Source organism: Zosterops lateralis (genome assembly GCF_965231275.1).
Source record: "Zosterops lateralis genome assembly, chromosome: 7".
NCBI lineage: Eukaryota > Metazoa > Chordata > Aves > Passeriformes > Zosteropidae > Zosterops > Zosterops lateralis.
The window spans coordinates 16,193,798-16,213,119 of record NC_139767.1 but is presented as its reverse complement, the minus strand read 5'-3'; the positions used below and the strand labels follow the sequence as shown (position 1 = coordinate 16,213,119).

Genomic DNA, 19,322 nt, shown 5'->3' with positions numbered 1-19,322 from the left:
TGTATCATTTTCATCTGCAACAGTGAATCTTTGTAAAATGTGCATCTCCCTCATTTACTGGTTTGTCTTTTATTTCAGTGCAGTAAGCAGAGTATCAGAGATTATTACATTCTGTACAGTTGATTACACATGGGGGAGGGCGATCATGAACTGAAACTGTAGAATTCAAATGTGATCTGCCTATGGCTGTGCAACCAAATTACTTGCAAGGCAATCAGCCTCCAGGAGTAACAGTTAGGTGTGAAATGAATGACAATCAAAGTAATAAAGGAATTCTTCAAATTCGGTGAGGCAGCTCCTGTGTAAACTACAAAAACCTTTGAAACTAAGAGACATATTTAGCCAGTACTGTTGTCTGTCTCTCACTACTGTCATCCTGAGAGTAACAGAGGCAAGAGAGCAAACATATAGGAAGAATTTTATTTTAGATATTAAGTTAAATAGTGTGGTTTACTTTGTTGGGAAAAGGAAAATGATAAATTGTTGGCTTTGGCTCAGTGTGAAGAATAGCTGGTGTTATATGAGATTTTCACTGAGCTTTATTTTCTGTGTGGACATTTGCCTTCTCAAAGATATTGAAATGATCTATAAAGTTGTTTCAATCCCTGTACACAACCGCAGTGAGAACATTTCTAGATCTGTTGGGAATTTCTCTATGCATTAGGAAAATTATATTTAGTTAATCAAACAGATTTGGAAACTTTTGTGTATTTTTTTTTTAACATCAGCGTAAAGAATAAAGAAATTAATGAAGAAATTAACAGCTAATACTAAATTTCCAGTGATTCAGTAAAACCTCATCAACTGTTTCTACTCCTTTATATAGGATGAAAATATTTTTAAAGGGGTAAGTGCCAACTCCTGTTAAGGTTAGGTCATCATACTAAAACAGGTACTGGTACTAATGAGAGGATAACCAACACTGAAGAAACCTTGACTTTAATAGTTGAATTTTATAACACTGCTTTTCCTGATGCCATTTTTCTGGTAAGGAAAAGTTTGTAATGTATGTGCTTAACTATGCTTCATTCTGTACGAAATTCTCGCAGAATACACTTTCTCCTGAACTCTGTATGCTAGTTTATAACAAGCGCCATTAAAAGCTACACGCATGCCTCTGAATGGGAAAGCTTGTGAAACTTACAGCTTGGACACGTTTAGTATTTATCCGGAAACTGACTAAGCTACGCTCAGTTCTGAGGGTGAGCGCTGAACGAGCTCTGGAGAGACAATCTTCAGCTGCCTCCCTGCAGCATCTCCAGCGTAAAACAATACGCAGAGACAAATAACTTCTCTTAGACGCTCCTGTGCACCTCGGGCACACCCTGATACTCTGCAGCCGTCCCCTGTGAGCGGAGCATTTCCTCCCCCTCTCCCCTCCGCAGGACCCACGGCCGCCCGCCCGTGCCGCCCCTGGCCGCCCCTGACAGGGCCCCCCGCGCTGGGGCCCGGCCGCGCGGCGGGGGCGGGGCGGGGCGGGGGCGGCCCCTCTGAGGGGAGGCGGGGCCGCCCCGCGCGCCATTCGCGGCTGCGCCGGCGTCACCACCCCCACAGCGGGCGGCGGTTCGTGCGCGGGGCCGGCGGCCGGCGTGGGACCGACCAGGGCGGGAAGGCGCTGTCGCTGAACTCCTGCACGGTGATATCTTCTCTTTCCTCGCCTCCCTACCCTTCTCCGCACCTTCCCTCTCCCCGCCTTCCCCCGCTCCCGACCCTTTCTGCCCTCCCGGCGGGGAAGGCTCCGCGCGGGGCCGGCGGCGCGCGGACGGGATGGGGGGTGGGGGGCGGGAGGAGGAGGCCGTGGGGGGATGGGCGGCGGGCCCGGAGAAGAAAAGCGGTAACGGCCGCAGCGCGCGCGCCGCTCGAGCCCGCCTCGCCGCCACGTGACCCCCCGCGCCGCCCCCTCCTCTCCCGCCCGGCTCCATATTGCCGCTGCGCCGCCCAGCCCGGCCACAAAATGGAGGTAACTGCGCGCGGGGCTCGCCGCCAGCGGCCGAGGCGGGGGCGGGAGCCAGGCGGCTCCGGCCGCGCCGCGCGGAGCTGGAGCGGCTTCAATTCCGCTCGAGCCCGCGGGCGGGAAAGCGCGGCGGGAAGGGGGTGGTTGGCGGCAACGCGTCGTGGAGCCCCTTGCAGCTCCTGCGGCCGCCGCCTCTTTGTAGCGTTGCTGCCGCGCTCCGTGCCCACTGCGCGCCGCGTTATTCCGCAATGGCGGCGCGGGCAGGAAGAGAGAGGGAGCGGGAGAGGCGGCGCTTCCGCCGCGGGCCGCGGCCGCCATTTCGCAGCGCTCCGGCGCGTGGGCGAGAGCGGGCCGGCCCTGGGGCCGGGGCAGGGCTGCGGGCAGCGGAGCCCTCGGCAGCGGTCCTGGGGACACCAAAACACCTGGGCGGGTATTCGGGCAGCGCTAGGCAAGGCGAGCCCTACACGTGCGTGCGTCATTGTTCTGCCCTTCCAGTGTTCTTTCCCCACTTCTCTCCCCGGCCTACCCCCTCCTCTCTAGCGTAAGCTACCCGGAGTAGTGCAGCAGGGATGGTATTTAAAGCTCTTTCTACACACTCGGTTTTCTCAAAACAGACTTTAGAAGCACTAAAATCGTTTAGGGCAGTAAGCCGCATCTCGCAGAGGAATGCTGCTACACGTTGTAGCACCTCCTTAACATCTCTCACCCCCGCCCAGAGGGAGTTAAAGCGTGTTGGGAGCCTTTGCTGCCTCGGGGGGTGGGGGAAGGAAAACTATAGAGTTCTTTTCCTTTTCTCCACTCCCACAATTGCACATGCAAAACACCCAGGGTATTCGGTGGCATTGTGCCATGATCCTGGTGGGCAGCACAAAGGTAGGTCTGCACGAACATAGAGGAATCATTCTCACTCGACCTGGAGAGAAATAGTTATATTCTCCAGTTCCTCAAAACCTAAGGATTTTTGTCTCAAGTGTTTCAGAGCAAGCGAAAATAGTGCGGGTTTTGGTGGGTGGTTTTTTGTTTTGTTTTGGTTTTGGGGGGAGGGGAGTGGTTTGGGGTGTGTGGTATTTTTTATCTTTACTCCTTTCACTGAAACCGTAGAAAACTGAGTTCAGGGAAACGAACAGCTCACACTAGTTTCTGTTCCTGCGTTAAAAACAGAAGAAAACTGGATCTCTTACCAAAGCAGCTAAAAAACCACTTTTTTGTGTAAGAAATTGATTTAGCTGCTTCGAGATTTAATAACTGAGAGGAGTGATGTGTTCAAAGCATTGGTTCAGTAAAGCTTGGAAACCTATCACATCAGGCAGGCATTAAGCTAATATCTTGGATTTTTTCCCAGGCACAAGTTCCTATTTGTGTTGGGAATACACTGCCAACACACTTAAAACTAAGAAACAGTTTTTTCCTGCTTTAACTTCTAGTTTTGGTAAAAAAACCTACTGTATGCACTTCAGGTCCAACTTCAGTTGCTTACAGAAAAGACCAGTGCATTTCCACAGTATTCTGTGATTGGATGGGTGAGCTTCCATCTTGGTAATGTCTGGTTTGTCTCTTAGCTTCTTTTCTCCCATAAAAGATATAACAGAATTGTGAGTAATGAAGTATGATCTGAGGACGTCTTCATCATTATAATTTAAAGATTTCCTTGGAGACTGTTTAAGTTCTGTAGTTAGGTTGCAGTATATAATTGCTCAACTCTAGCTGAACTAGCATTTAGTAACATAAGTATTCTGAATATTTTTATTCAGAGTTGAATAGAGTATTTTGTTGGTGATAAGAATTAAAAAATTTAGTGGTGTCAGCCTTGATAACTTTCTGTAAGGCAAAATAGGAATAGGACTGAGCAGGGCTGTGTTCCATGTGAGCTGATGGTGTGCATTAGTGAGAAGACAACTCCCTTTTTAACCCTCAAGGCCTTCAGAGGCCATTGGGGCACAGACCATGCCCAGGAGCTTCATGTTGGCCAGTGTGGAGCCTCGCTGGGGAAAGCAGCAAGTGGCAGCTTCAGAAAGAGATTTATACTTTTCATTACTTTGAAAAGGCATTTAAATAACCTTATCTGTTTCCACCCTAACAATTCCTAAAGCTTTAGTTTGCCAAACAGCTAGTTTGCAGAAAACCCTTGAAGTGTTAATGTTCTGTTTCATACCTTCCTGACGCGATTTAAAAAACTGAACAGCTCAGTTGAAGTACTTACTATCGTAATACCTCTTAAACTGATGTTTGATTTAAAAGATTTCAAGAGCAGGTTTAGCACTGTATAGAGAGGAACTGAATGTAACGCAAACACTTGGATGTTACTTTAAAAAACCTTTAAAATTTTCATGCATTAAAATGTGATACTCATGACTTCACAATTGAGTTTAATTTGAAGCTGGATTTTAACATGAAGTTATGTTAAAGAATTTCCACTTTGAGTAGCAGCATATACTGCTCATCAGTAGTGATGTGCCTCTCTTTCCATAAACAGGGACAAAATTTGGAGGAGGAAAACTTTAAAAATAAAACTCCACAACCCAAACAAACAAACTCCTCACAGTAGTACTCCTCATCTTGTAAACATGTATGCTTTTAAATGCACAAGTATAGTATTACTGAAGTACGGTAGGTAGTTAGGAGTATTGCATTTTGGCTACTGTAGTAAAGCTTCAAGAAACATCCAAAGTAGTAATGAATATTGACCAAAGGTCAATTAATACTAGGACTAACTGAAGGATCCTAGAAAATTTTATAGAAAAAAGGCTAAAGGGAACATGACTTTTTATTTTGGTTTGGGTTTTTTTGTTTAAATGTGTAGATGCAGGTTCATTCACTGAACTTACCTTGTGGAAGAGGTTCCTATTTGTAATGGTACATACATTACATAGTACAGGGCAGTAATCAAATACATGGAAGCAAAAATAACGTAGATGCCCAGTGCTGTAATCTCCTGAGGACCAGCAGTTCTGATGTTCCAAGGTAGCTGCAGTAAGGGCTTCTTTCACTATTAGTGGAAAGTATTTTTTAATACAGGAACGGTGCAAGACATTCTCTAGTGTTCCACACTGCTGGATACCTGAATACTAAGAGGTTACACATCAGGAAGTTCTAATAAGCGGTATTTGCAAAATGTTCCATGTTTTAGGGCTTAAAAATCCAGAGAAGCAGAATTTATGTAGTGGGTTTGGGTATTGAAGGTGGAATGTGCTGTGTGTCAGTTGTATTCACTATAGTTTTGTCAGACAGTAATAGATAAAGGTTTGCTACAGATTTTAGTATTAGTTTGTAAAGTGAGCTTGACTGAGATAGCAGATGTTGCCTTTACACCCCTTTTTAATCATTACCTGAGTAGGCTGAGACTTTTTATTCTACCCCTAAATACTTCTGGGATTTTTTTTTTTTCTACTTTCACCCATTTCTTCTTGTAAAGCCACACCTGTTCATTGCAGCCAGACAAGGCCCCGTGTCCCAGGAACTGGGGTAAGTACTGACTTATCCAACCTGTTTTCTAGGTTTCCTAGATCTAAAAGAAAGGCCGAGTTAGAGTACCTTCCAAAATGGCTGCTATTAAGGAAGAGAGAGAAGTGGAAGAGTACAAGAGGAAAGGAAGACGATCCTCACAGGTGAGAGGATGGGTGTTTCTAGTAAAAAAAGTAGTTTTAAGAGGGAAAGATGAAAAAACCCCACAAGTTAACCATTTCTGATATATTAATTTTTTTTTCTACCTTCTTCATCCCCGTATTAGCGGAGTAACTTTAAACTGCAGTGTTTTACTTACAGTTTTAAGGGGTGGGGTATTAAGCGTAATGGGGAAATTTTGCTTGTCTAGCTTTCTGTTTTTACAAAACTGAATAAATATATGTTTCTGATTAAAGCAAGGTGTAATTACTAAGAAATTCATGCATCCTCAGAGTATCAGCAGGAACTTGATTACTTCCTACCTTCAAAGTCCTGTTTTTAGTGGGCATGAAGACAGGTTCCTATTTTCTTTTCTTCCTTTTTTTTCTCTTTTTTTTTTTAAGTAAAAATGGTTGCCTGATAGTCACTGCAAATGAAAGCGAGCTGTACTAAGTAAAAATAACTGTTTTCTTTTGCTTCTAGCAGAAATACCGTAGACTGAATAAGGTGCGTAGTATAGAGAAGATGTTGGGGCTGTTTTTGGGAGGATGGGAGCTAGTTACTTTTGGGGCAGGGTGTGGAAGTGGGAGGGGGGAAAGATCTTAATACCCTTCAGAAAATAATTTTAAGATCAGCAAGAAGGGTATTACACATGATTATATAGCTTGTAATGGAGGCATTTTCTCTTTGTTTATTCAGATTTGTTTGCTTTCTAACCTTACTTTTTCAGGTTGCCTGAATATTTTAGCTAGTTCAAACCAACTTTTTTTCTGGAATGATACACTACTGCAAGGGCCTATACACTTGAATTGCAAACAAACCTTGTCGGAGTTGCATGTGTCTGGTAGTGTATGGTTATTTTGTATTGAAGTACGGCGTGTAAAGTTCTTTTGGAAGGAATGTTGAAACTCTCACTCATTTGGACTTTGAATCGAGTGTAACTGGGGTCGATCAGCCGCATACTAAATAAGCTCTTGTAGTTCACAAAAGCAGATTGCCCTGCAATGATCTTAAAAGTGTTTGAGTTTCTAGAGAACAAGTTTCTCAGGGAAAATTGCTGAGGCCCTAGTTGCCTGTAAGCTTTTCTGTTTCAGAAGACAGTCTAGGATTCTGCTGCCTAGGGACAGGGTGGTCTCAGGTGCAGCCACAGCTGAGGGTAGATTTGGTGACAGGCATTTTGTGGACACTTGCTGCTGCTCAGAGGTGGAATGCCTGGGAGAGCTCCACCCAAAAACTGCCTTTAGAGAGAAATACTGCAACTCCAAAAGGCTGATAATTCAAAACTGTTGCTGCAGGAAGTTTCAGTTGATGGCAACCTCAGCATAGAAGTAGTGTGTATCTGCAGCAGCGTTGTCTCAAAAGGTGTTGGGATTTCTGCGAAAATGAGGATGTTTGCAGGAATCCCAGAGGGTTCTAGCTGCCATCTTCCCTCCCCGTTTTAGGCGAGAGGTACAGTTAGGCTGCGCCGGGCGGTGGGGATTGGGTAGGGCCGGGGAGGCAGCGGGGCGGTTGTGCCGGCGGCTGGCGGTGAGCGCAGGGCCCCGCGGGCCGGGCCCCGCCCATGGCGCCACTGCGGCTCGGCCCGCGCCCCGCCCCCGGCTCCATATTGGCGCGGCGGCCGCGGCTGAGCACAAAATGGAGGCGGCCCGGCCCGCGCAGCGCTGCAGCTCTACGGGGGGAGCGCCAAAGTCGGGGCAGAGGGAAAGTTCTCCGCCTCCTTAGAGCCTTGAAATGTGTCTGGGTGCCCCTTGGACACCTTAGGGAGAGAACCAGTGTCTCGCCGACTAAAGGCAGGCCGGCCAGTCTTGCAGATGTTCTTCCCGCTACTACCAGAGGAGTGCTGCAAAATGGCGTGCTCTCCTGCGCGTCAGCTGAGTAGGAGACAGGCTGATTCTGACAGAGCAGGGAAGTTACACTGAGGGAGAGATGTGTTCTGCAGGATTGTCTGTGCAGCAGAGAGTGCTGTTAACAATAAATCGCAGCAGAACAACTGAGAAACAGCATCTGGTATGATAGAGGACAGCACTCTGAAAACCCCAGTGAGAACAAATTGCCTAAAAAAACCGGTTCCCTAGTTCTCTAAGAAAACATTGCCTTCTATTTTTGCACAGAGTTCTTATAATGTGTATGTGTTCTAAGGATAATTTTCTGTCCAGTAGCAAAGAGCAGGTGTAACAGCAGATGTTCATCCTGCTGTATGAGAATGTTAGTTCTCGTCACATAATAACAATAAGCAGAAAAGAACTTAACTTTCCCATACCTAAAAAATTCTGTGGTCATTCTTTTCAGGTAAAAGTACTCTGAGTTGTGAGATGCAAACCCTAGTAGCTTTGAGTAGTATCAGAGAACTGTAAATAGTCTGTGCAGTTTTTCCTTACATAGGTTTCTGATTTTGGAGGAGTCTAAACTTCACGGTTTTACATAATAAATTTCTTCCAATATGTGTAGAATTTGAAACACTCGGTGTTCCCAGCTTTAATGTAACTCAACTAAAAATTGTCAGTAGATTATAAAAATTGCAATTAGCAACAGATAACAACACTTGACCTAAAGCAGTTTCTATATGCAGTAGGTGTGTAATTGTATAAAATTAAAGTTTCAATGTAGTGAAAAGGGTGGTTGTTTTTTTTAAACACCTCCATAGTATGGACCACTTTAAACACACCAGAAGCTTTACTTTGTAGTCACGGGACCATGATGATCCTGAGGTAACAAAGCCTGAAATAGAAGGCTGTTGTCAAGTATGCTGGGCTTCTTTCTAACAAAATTCAGTAGGTGTAAGGGCAGGGATTTACTTCCCAGACAGCTTTTCATAATCTTAGTTACTGTTTGCTGTAGTACAACTTGAGTATTATAAACCAACAGTTTGCTAAATCACTGTATAATACAAAAACTCTCACTCAAAGGGGCTTGAGCCTTCCTGGCCAACCCTAGAAGTGTGACAGAGGTTAAAGCAGATTTGAAGCAAAATGTCTACAGATAGAAGTCTGTGGCTGTTTTTATGCAGTTCTCAGGATAATGCTGCGTCTAGTCTGGTTTAATGCACTGCAGCAGAAACAGTGAAGCCTGTTGAACACTCATGCTGCAGAACTGCAGCATATGCAGCCAGCACCTTGTGGAGGGTTTTCCATGCACAAAAGTACCCACTTGCTAAATGAGATTTTAATTTGGTTGCTTTTTTTAAGACTTCCCTGACAGCGGCAATTGTGAAACGATTTTTTGTGAAGTCCTTGTCAAATGTATGGGGAAATTCCCTGTCTGCTAAAAAGGTGCCGCACTGAAACACAGCAGAAACACAATTGTACTCTTAAGCCCATTTCAGTCATGTGATAGAAAACTGGGATCTGCAAATTTGCGCCTTTTAAAATGTGACTGGTCATATATAGAGACTGTTACCAAGAGCTATTAAACTTGCTTGTTCTGCGATGTTTGCTAAATTACCAATCTCATTCCAGTAGTTGTACCCACTACTGGTCATTGGGTTGTTACTCATGACATTTTTTGTCTGTAAGACATAAGTCCATGTTTTGCATTTAAAAGATATTTCCCATAACACTAAAATCCACATATGTATTTGCACTTTCTTGCTTGTGTGTACTCCAATAATAAAACTACCAAAGTACAGCATTTGTAATTTCAAGGAATTTATCATTAATATGTTTCATAAAAATGCATAAAAGTAGCCGTTCAAAATGGATGTCTCTAAAGAGTAGACACTCAGCCTGCCAGGAACCTTTTTTTTCTTGTATACTGCATTCTTAAATATTTTGTAGTTCTGCATATTTATGCTTCATAAAGTGTTAGAACTTCCCTTTTTCTAGCAGTGCTTCATCCCCAGTCCCTACAGCGCGATCTGCAGCTCAAATATAGGTACAGCAAGAATGAACTTCTGGGTGGTGGGGAGCAACTAAGTTACTTAGTATATTGAAATCTCTTTACTGTTTGCATTGGAACGCTCTTTAAGTTGTTAGTGTTTTAATTAAAATCACATCTCATTAACTGTTTACTATTCTGCCGTCTAAACCCATTAGAAGTCATTGTTTTTATGTAAATGTATTTCACCTATTTGTAGTATAATGTGCACAGATAATTTCTAGTAATTCAGTGAAATTTTAATTCTGTGTTTTGTATTCAAAATGTGTTTATGATTTTTTGATTTTGTAGGGCCATGAGCCAAAGGAGCCAGAGCAGTTGAGAAAGCTGTTCATTGGAGGTCTGAGCTTCGAGACAACAGATGATAGCTTGAGAGAGCACTTTGAGAAATGGGGCACACTCACGGACTGTGTGGTAAAGTCTCTATTATTAGTTTGCTTTAGAAAGCATTAAGTACTTTAAGTAGCGTGGAAATGCGGAGTACCTCCTTGTGTGTTTGCAGGTGATGAGAGACCCACAAACAAAACGTTCCAGAGGCTTTGGCTTTGTGACTTATTCCTGCGTGGAGGAGGTGGATGCCGCCATGAGCGCTCGACCACATAAGGTTGACGGACGTGTGGTTGAACCAAAGAGAGCAGTTTCAAGGGAGGTGAGTTATTGTTCCAGTTAACCACATATCCTCATCTTTACTTACTGCTTTAAGCACTTAATGTCGTTTTTGGCATTGCAGGATTCTGTAAAGCCTGGGGCACACCTCACAGTAAAGAAGATATTTGTTGGTGGAATTAAAGAAGATACAGAAGAATATAATTTAAGGGAGTACTTTGAAAAATATGGCAAGATTGAAACCATAGAGGTCATGGAAGACAGACAGAGCGGAAAGAAGAGAGGCTTCGCTTTTGTAACTTTCGATGATCATGATACAGTTGATAAAATTGTTGGTATGTAAGCTCTTTAGGGAAAAATGACTTGGAAAGTAAAAGTGTTAAGGTTTCAAAAGAGCAGTGTGTGGAATGAGATGATTGTGTAATCAGCTGCTTTATTATTTTGAGGGATGAGGTTGATTTAATGTTGCGTTTCAAAGTGTGCACGTGCCTTACAGTAACTTTTTCGCTATTTTCTGTAGTTCAGAAATACCATACTATAAATGGACACAACTGTGAAGTGAAAAAAGCACTCTCAAAACAAGAGATGCAGACTGCCAGCTCTCAGAGAGGTGAGTTGTAGTTGTGCATAGCTATTTCGTGTAACAGGTTTTCAATTAATGTAATTCAAGTGAAATATTTTGTAGGTCGTGGGGGTGGCTCAGGCAACTTCATGGGCCGTGGAAACTTTGGAGGCGGTGGAGGGAACTTCGGCCGAGGAGGAAACTTCGGTGGGAGAGGTAAATGGCTGGAATATTAATACAGAATGTGATTTACATTTTGGTTTATGTATTTTTTATTTATTTATTTATTTTTAATTTCCTGTGTCAATTGGCTTAAACACTTGATATGATTGTTCAGGAAAACATTCTCGTTTGTTTTGTGTTCTAGGAGGCTATGGGGGTGGTGGTGGCGGTGGTGGGAGCAGAGGAAGCTTTGGGGGTGGTGACGGATACAATGGATTTGGTGATGGTAAGTGTATTGTTCACTTCCTTTTTCCCCAATGTTAGAACCAGCTGTAAGTTTTGCCTTCACTTTGGAAGCAAAGTCTATTTTGGTGATAGGGTGATAATAGCAATAATGAAAATGAAGTTGTCTACATTGTAGAGCTGTGAAGAATTAACTTTTTTTGTTCTTCCCACAAAATGATGTATGGAAAAAATACTCGTCTGTATTTACCCTTTAAAAAACCTCACATCACAAGGTCATGAGTGAGCTGTTTATTACTGAGAGCTACGTGAAGAGTCTGATGTCAGTTGAGATGACTAAAACTGAATAAAGCAGTAAACAACTGTTTTCAGTCAACTCTTAAGAGTTCTTGTGGTTCAGTACTATCTTTTTCATGATGCAGTTAGGATGAGTATCCAAAAGGCATCTGAAGAGAAATGCAGCAATCACCAAAAGACTAAAAGATGCTATTACCAGAAGGCAAAAAGGGATGAGGGAAGTAGCATGTAATTAGTTACTTAGATCCTGATTTTATAAGCATGAGGTTTTTTCTCAATTAATAGTTTAGATCAACTCCGCAACCACAGTGAATATATATAATACAGGGAAAGTGCTGTGGAACATTTTTATTGTGCAAATGTGTTGGTTTGGGGTTTTTTGTTAAATGGATCCTTCCTTACCAGCATTTAGCCTTGTTGTGTTAAGTTTGACTCTTGTTTTTATTCAAAGGCGGAAACTATGGAGGTGGTCCTGGCTATGGCAGCAGAGGAGGTTATGGTGGTGGTGGAGGACCAGGATATGGAAACCCTGGTGGTGGATATGGAGGTGGAGGAGGAGGATATGATGGCTACAATGAAGGAGGAAATTTTGGTGGTGGTAAGATTCCAGCTTTAGTTCAACATCGATGGTTCTTAGGTTTCATTTCACAATGCCTGAAATACAGTAATTCACAAAATTAGTTGCATGTCTAGGTTTTAACATAGAAGGCCATGTTGCATAAGGAAAATTCTTTTTCATGTGGATCAGCTTTAATAAACTACATCTTTTGCCAGAAATACATTTTTTTCCAAAAGCTTTGGCTGTAAATCTGTATGTGGAGGCAAAATACAGGAATTTTAATAGTTTTGACCATTTCAAGTATGTTTTTGTCAAATACCACTTCACAACATGTAGATCACATCTTCGTTTGTGAGGACTACACGACACATTAGCATAAGCTTTTTTGATTGTTTGCCCCAAATTTGGGGAGCTAAGCTGCAAAAACTACTGTATATCTTACTAGACTTTTTTTATCTATGTATGCAGCATGTCCATTACAGTTCTACGATTTTTTGAGGAAATAAATTGTAATTTACGTTATTGTCACACACGCAAAGCTGTGCAGTAGAAGAACAATGGTAAAACTCACGTTTTTCTGATTTTGGGGGCCTTAATTCCGCCTATTGGGTTAATATCAAATTGCCTACTCAAATGTGTGCTTCATCTTTGATAAAACACCGATTTCAGATTATAAAAATATCAATACCATGTGCAATACCATTCTTTTGCGTAGAGGTAGCATCAAAATACATGAACTTAAACTGTTCTGAACTACTACAATTTATTTTTATATTGGATATTGTAATTTGGCGAGTTTTGTGTCCTAAGGCCTGTCCAAACAAACACGGCTTTATAAATTACTTGTTTCAGGTAATTATGGTGGAAGTGGAAACTACAATGATTTTGGCAATTACAGTGGACAACAGCAGTCTAACTATGGTCCCATGAAAGGTGGTGGCAGCTTTGGTGGCAGAAGTTCAGGCAGTCCTTACGGTGGTAAGTATGATTTCATACAGAAAATACTTTAGAGTTAAAAATCCCTTATGGTTCACATATTTCAATATACATACTGGTTTTTCGTAGGTGGCTATGGATCTGGAAGTGGAAGTGGGGGCTATGGTGGTAGAAGATTCTAAAAATGCTACCAGAAAAAGGGTAGGTGTAATGTATATTTATAATGATGATTAATAATGTACAACTGTTGACTGAGAGTAATAATTTTCTTATCCTGTATTCAACAGGCTACAGTTCTTAGCAGGAGAGAGAGCGAGGAGTTGTCAGGAAAGCTGCAGGTTACTTTGAGACAGTCGTCCCAAATGAATTAGAGGAACTGTAAAATCTGCCACAGAAGGAACGATGATCCATAGTCAGAAAAGTTACTGCAGCTTAAACAGGAAACCCTTCTTGATCAGGACTGTCATAGCCACAGTTTGCAAAAAGTGCAGCTATTGATTCATGCAATGTAGTGTCGATTAGATGTACATTCCTGAGGTCTTTCTCTGTTGTAGCTTTGTCTTTCTTTTTTCTTTTTATTTTCCCATTACATCAGGTATATTGCCCTGTAAATTGTGGTAGTGGTACCAGGAATAAACAAATCAATGAATTTTTAACTTTTCAATATTTGTGTAGTTCAGTTTTTCCACATTTAGTACAGAGAACTCTATAACAGAAATGAAATGTAGTTTAGGGTGTTTCCTTGTTAGTTAATAGAGAAGATAAATGCATTTCTCAATTACTATTTTGTATTAATTTAAAGTTAACAATAGAAACACCTATTGATTTGCAGTCTTAAGGGGTCTAGTCTCAGTGTATATACGTAACTGTCATTGACATGAGTTACATAGGCATACAGAGGGAAAACATCTGTATGTTGCATTATAGTTTGTTTAGATGTATAACTAGGATTGAGTTACTCAAATTAGTGTTTGTGAATCATAGAACTAAGCTTTATCTTAATGAAAATTTCAAATTACTTTTTGCTTTGTGCATATTTTTTTAATTTGTAGTTCTGTATTAGTACTAGCGCTTCAAGATAATAAGGCATGATAAATATTTTAACAAGACCAACTTTAGACACATGAAAGCTGTCTCCCGTCTCATTTGAGATGTATAAGGGATAACTGAAGTTGTTTAAGTCTTGGGTGGAGAGAAAAATTTGCTTTTTACCTTTATATTTATTGTAATTCCCGAGAAGTTAAGGTGGGGGGAATCAAGTGCCTGTTTCCTTGGGATATACAATGATTCTGTTTCAATAAAACTATACTTTGGGGAGGGTGGCTTGGAATTTTCATCCCCTTTGTCCCCATTTCCTTCTCCCTTGCACCAGACTGCACTGTTTCAATTAAATGAGGTGTCATAGTGAGAGTAATAGGTATGTTCCTCAATAATTTAATGGCTATATACTTTCTTGCATGCACCCTAGGCAATTTTCTGGACACGTGCTTCTGACTGGGAGCCAAGGGTAGCACAGGTGTAATCACTGACAGTCCCAGGTAATGCGTTCCAAAAGCCCATTTCCCATGGGCTCTTAAATAGTAGAGTTCTTGAGCTGTTTCCCTGGCAAGACATCTGTGCTCAGCTGAGAGCTCAAAGATAAAAACACAATCTAGTTGTATTTTACTGACTAGAAGCACTCCCGCAACTTAGAGGGGTACAGTCCTGAGTTCCCACAGGTAGAACAATAGTGTGCTACAAACTGGATTTGGTGCAGTGGAGTAGAAAATCTGACCAGTACATGTGGCTAGAAATTGAACTTCATTCTCACTTCTGACCTCCAAATTAAGGCACTGCAGTCTGTCCTGCCCTCATCTGATGTGAATTCTCTTGATTATTGCCAGGCCAGTGCTTGCTGTCAATTCAGACTCAAGAGTAGGGACCCAGTCAATAAAAGAAATACTCAGACACTTGGCAGTATGTATTGGAATTACTCACACCTGTTTCACTTCTGGGTCAATGTGCAGTATAAGGTAAATGCAATTCCAGTGTAGGAATGAATCTGCAAAGATGTATGAAATGGCTTAAGGCATAATCAGTCATATTAATAATGGATTATAATTTTTAAGAAGTGGTAGAAAAATAAGTGTGTTGTTTGAAAAAAATTAAACATGTTATTTAAATGCTGTTATTGGAGTGTATTTAGACTGCAGTACGCTAAAACAAGGAACCAGTGTCAAGATGGTAGCCTCCAAAATGGACTTCAAAGTCTGCTTATTGTCTGTGGAGTTCTGAAAGATCTCAGAAGTTAAAGCAAGAATTGGTGGTTTAGTGAACGCTTCTGTTGTTGTATGTGTGCATTTGGGCTTGGGGTGGGGGGGATAAAGCTGTCTTCAATAAAGGCATTTTTTAAACAACCCATTTGGAGTTTGAAAACATGGGAAACTAAACCACAACTCACTAGGGAGTGAGACACCTAACTACTGACTTGCTTTGTACGTTACTACGCTAGAAGATGTGTAGACTTGCACCTGGGGCCTGCATCTGGTTGCAGGGACAACTGGAGGATGGGGTTGATGTCCCTTCTGACAATCTGGTATTTCTAAATTTTTTTAGAATGTATTGACAGTGTTCTTTTTAACAGGGCCTCTTGTAGCTGTACTGTGACTACAATGTTAACTTTGAAAAATAGTGTCATAATAAACTTTATGAACAAGATCTGTATGCAACCTTTAAGAGATGGATGTAAGTGACCGCTTTGTAGGTGGGTGGGGTAGCTTAGCTGTTGTTTGTGACGTGGAACAGTGTAAGCCATGAGGACAGTGATCCGCCAGCTTTACAGAACCTAGGATGTACTTCCTTGATCCATACATTGCTAAGGAGACTCGTAAGACAGGACTTCAGCAGCCTATTGAGTATGGAGAAGTCAGCCTAATTAAAGAATGACAAGGCAGCAGGAGCAACAGCTTCAACTTCCAGAAAAGTGAAGGAATAAGATACTGTGCTGATAGTGAGCAGCTATCCCAAGGCTAGTTAAATCTGCTTATCACAGCTGAAATATCGAAGAAAGTCTAGCAAGAGTTCTTCACCTTTTGGAACCTCCCTGAGTGATAGCTACTTGAGTTGACTCAAAATCAATAGGTCTAGCATTTAGACCTGAAAGGAAGGGCAATGAGCATAGGTAAGGTTTGCCTTTAAAATTTTTCATGAATTATAAAGAGTGGTGGGAGATTTTTAAACAAGGTAAGAGTAATTTTTTTAATTTTCAGGTTGAATGAGAAGCTGCTGCTTGACAAAATGGGGAATGTCTTGCACATCCTCTTCAAATGAAGGTTTCTGACTGGGTAAGATTTGTAGTGTATAGTAAAATGTGTTTAACCCTTATTTCCTTCTAGGTTTTCCTTTGACAGTCTTTTAATATCAAGTGAAATCATAAGTACTAAGCAGCAAATATTCCAGCATATGTCATCCAGTGTTTCCTGTTCTGGATGAGGGCTGCTTGCTGGCACAATTTCTATTCAAGAATCTCTTGTTCCTGGCAGATAGAGAATTGCTTCGTGTCTGAGATCAACAAGACAAGTTGATGTTTTGAAATAATGTTTTGGTTACTGGGGAGTGTGCTGGAGTGGAGGGTGGGGGGAAATTGTTCTGTGCCTTGGTCATGGAAAGAGGTGGCCCAGAGAAGCCCAGAAAGGCAGTGACACTGAAGTGGTTCTTCAGTTCTCAGCCGGAGTGTGACCTGCTTGCTGCTGCTGCTCCTGTTCTGGAGGGAGCTTGGTGTTGGTGCAAGCTGGGATTTCCCTCCTAGGTAGTGGATCTTGGCTTACCAGGCGATGTTGTATTTATGTGTACAAATCAAAGAGCTCCCTTTCAGATTCTGGGTGCTTTCAGGCCAGGATAGTTGAGGCTACTGTCACATGATACCCAGCTGCAATCACAATGGCATTTATACAGGCAAATTGAATGGCAACAAAAACCTCTCATGGAACCTTGATTTTTGTGCGGAATGGAACACATATTAAGTCTTGGAACATGTATTATTTCCTTTCTGCAACTTTGATTGTTACAGGTCCTTTTATAAAATACTTCAGCGCCTATTTAAACTTCCCAATACATGCCTGAGCATTCTTAGGAAGTCAATTTCTATTTTAGTGTTGGTTATACTTCAGTTGCTCTGAAAGCAGTCAAATGGAGCCTGCCCAATCAGAGGCATGTTCACAAGCTGTTTCAAGTACTTGAACTTTTTTACCTGCTGCCTGTAGACTCCCAGAAAGTAATTCCTGACTTTGTAAAACACAATAAAATTTAATATGGAAGTAGCATACAAAGACTTTCATAAAATCAGAAGGTATTTAATTGAAAATCTCATGATAACTGCATATATTAAAAAAAAAAAAAAAAAAAAAAAAAAAAAAAAAATTGAGACAAGTTTGTGTGTAGCCAAGGTTGAGCCTAAGTGTGAAACTCCAGCAGTACAGTCACGTTGCCTTGGTGTAATGTGCCAGCTTGTTGCTGAGGTGACAAGCTTATTTTCTTAGCCCTAAAAGTGGGAAAGCTGTGCTTTTGCTCTGCTTGGCAAAGCTCCCACAGGCATCTGTGCAGCAACAGGTAATAGGGAACAGCATTACCCCTCAGCTGCAGGCAAATGCTCTTGCACTTGCAGTGGTCTTTGGACTTTTTTAACAGTAAAATTTTGAAAATGTTTTAACAAAATTAATTTTTAACAAAAACTGTAGTTTGCCTTGCTACTAGGCCTGTGTATAGAGTGAAGCTCTACCTTTCCTTAACATGAGGATTCCCCGTTGCTGCAGACTTGTTCTGTGCTCTGGATGGGTCTTTTTGCACCACATACAGAAATAGATAATCACTGTTAGAATTATTTTCACAGTTTGATTTAGAACACTCTTGTTAAGACTAATTTGCTTAAATTTAGTTATTTATAGACAAATCTGTTCAGAAATAACTTTGACCAAAACAAACACATTCTTAAAGGAGTACTTGGTTAATTTTATCTCTGTCCAAGAGCACTTTAAGGAGTTTAGAGCACTGTTTCATGGCCATGTTTTTGTTTACTGACTTCGTTGAAAATAGGAGCTTTAAATGGAGATGGGGATGTAAAGGATGCAAAGCATTGGTCCCTAAGCTGCAGTTGTACAGAAATTTATTTAATAACAAAAATGATACTTCCACATAGGGAAAAGGGGTTCCCCAAAAGCAGCCCAGATTGATGGAGGCAACTATGCCATTACATAAAACTGAAATTAAACACAGCTTCTTGGTATCCTTTCAATACTTAAGGTTCCTAATCTTTTCAAGCATTGATTGTGTGATGTACTGACGTGCTGTCTTTGGTTCCTGTGTTTAAGACATGAATGTGTTTTCATGTACTGTCTACACTAAGGTGGAATATTCTTAAATCAGTGTGTGGTCTCTGACAAGTGTGTCTATCTTAAATTGTGTGGAGCATGTAAGATCTTGGGTATCACTGAAATTCTCATATCTGATGGATGATTCTTTTTCTGCTGTGGGTGCTACAGGTTGACATCTCTCTGTATTAGCTTTTTCCTGAACTAAAGTAATCCAAGTATCTCCATAGAAGAAAAAATGGCCTTCATGTAGAAGATAATATCGCAAGATTGGAAACAGAATAAAATTGTGTAACTGGCAAAGACTTCGAGAGCAATGGTGCTAGTGTGCTCACATCTTGAAACTTGTGGTTGAACAAGTTAAAATAGCTGGAAATTTAAAATTTCAGTATAGTCCATAATGGATTGAAATTTGTTAAAATATTTCAATTTTGTATCAGAATAAAGTGTATGTTGTCAAATGACTTACAATCTAAAATGCGTTAGCATCACCTTTTTTTAGTGCTGTGAAGAACAGAGTGGTCTAGAATTACTGCAACACATTTTCTTACAGGACCATCTTTCCAACTTAGGACTGCAAGCCAAAAATCCTTGCTTCAGGCCAGCTTTTGAGCTTTATTCTTAATACTTTTAAATCCACGTGGCAGCTTGTAAGTGTGAGGTCAGCATTGTGATGCTTTTGACTTGGCAATGTCACTAGTTCCTCAGGTTTGGGAACATACTGTGTACTTCAGTAATAATAATAAAATGAAGGTTATATACTTTGCAATCTGATGTTTTTATATGTATGAGTAGTGTGGATTTTTTTTTTCCCTTAATGATGTTGGGGGATTTGATGTGAGAGCCGCACACACTGTGTTGATGTGAAGAACACTGGTTTAAACTGAACGAAAGTTGTCACATATCAAGTTACTTCAGACTGATTCTGTACCTGATGAAATTCAAACAAGGCTGCTGTGTTAACTGCGGGTTTCTTGTTGTTGCACTTTTGTTTTGGTATTGGAAGAAGTATTATGCTTTAGACAAATGGATGGTACAAGTACAGCAAGCCCTGCAAAGGCTGTAAGGCTGCTGTTTGCCTTTGGCTTTCACATCAGTGAACAAATTAAGGAACAAATGGAAATGCAGAGCAGGAGTTTACTGAGATGTCTGTTTTACAGCCAATTTGTAATTAAAAGTATTTAT

General features: G+C 41.3%; 1 protein-coding gene across 7 annotated transcripts; it reads left to right on the top strand.

Annotated features, from left to right (window-relative positions):
* Nucleotides 1-1,533: 1,533 nt before the first annotated feature.
* Nucleotides 1,534-18,850, top strand: HNRNPA3 (heterogeneous nuclear ribonucleoprotein A3). 7 transcript variants are annotated; one of them, XR_014590500.1, is made up of 14 exons: nt 1,534-1,636; nt 5,449-5,559; nt 6,038-6,061; nt 9,719-9,841; nt 9,930-10,076; nt 10,158-10,368; nt 10,554-10,643; nt 10,704-10,811; nt 10,963-11,043; nt 11,749-11,895; nt 12,709-12,834; nt 12,922-12,993; nt 16,041-16,115; nt 18,309-18,850. XR_014590500.1 is itself a non-coding variant. In XM_083864828.1 (13 exons), exons 2-12 carry the CDS (start codon nt 5,494-5,496, stop codon nt 12,972-12,974), a joined length of 1,176 nt encoding a protein of 391 aa, XP_083720954.1. In that variant the 5' UTR covers nt 1,534-1,636; nt 5,449-5,493; the 3' UTR covers nt 12,975-12,993; nt 16,041-17,131. The 7 variants fall into 7 exon arrangements, 6 of the variants coding, with proteins under 6 accessions (XP_083720954.1, XP_083720955.1, XP_083720952.1 ...); XM_083864828.1 differs by lacking the exon at nt 18,309-18,850 and having other exon boundaries at nt 16,041-17,131; XM_083864829.1 differs by lacking the exons at nt 16,041-16,115; nt 18,309-18,850 and adding an exon at nt 13,080-15,489 and having other exon boundaries at nt 10,719-10,811.
* Nucleotides 18,851-19,322: the final 472 nt, after the last annotated feature.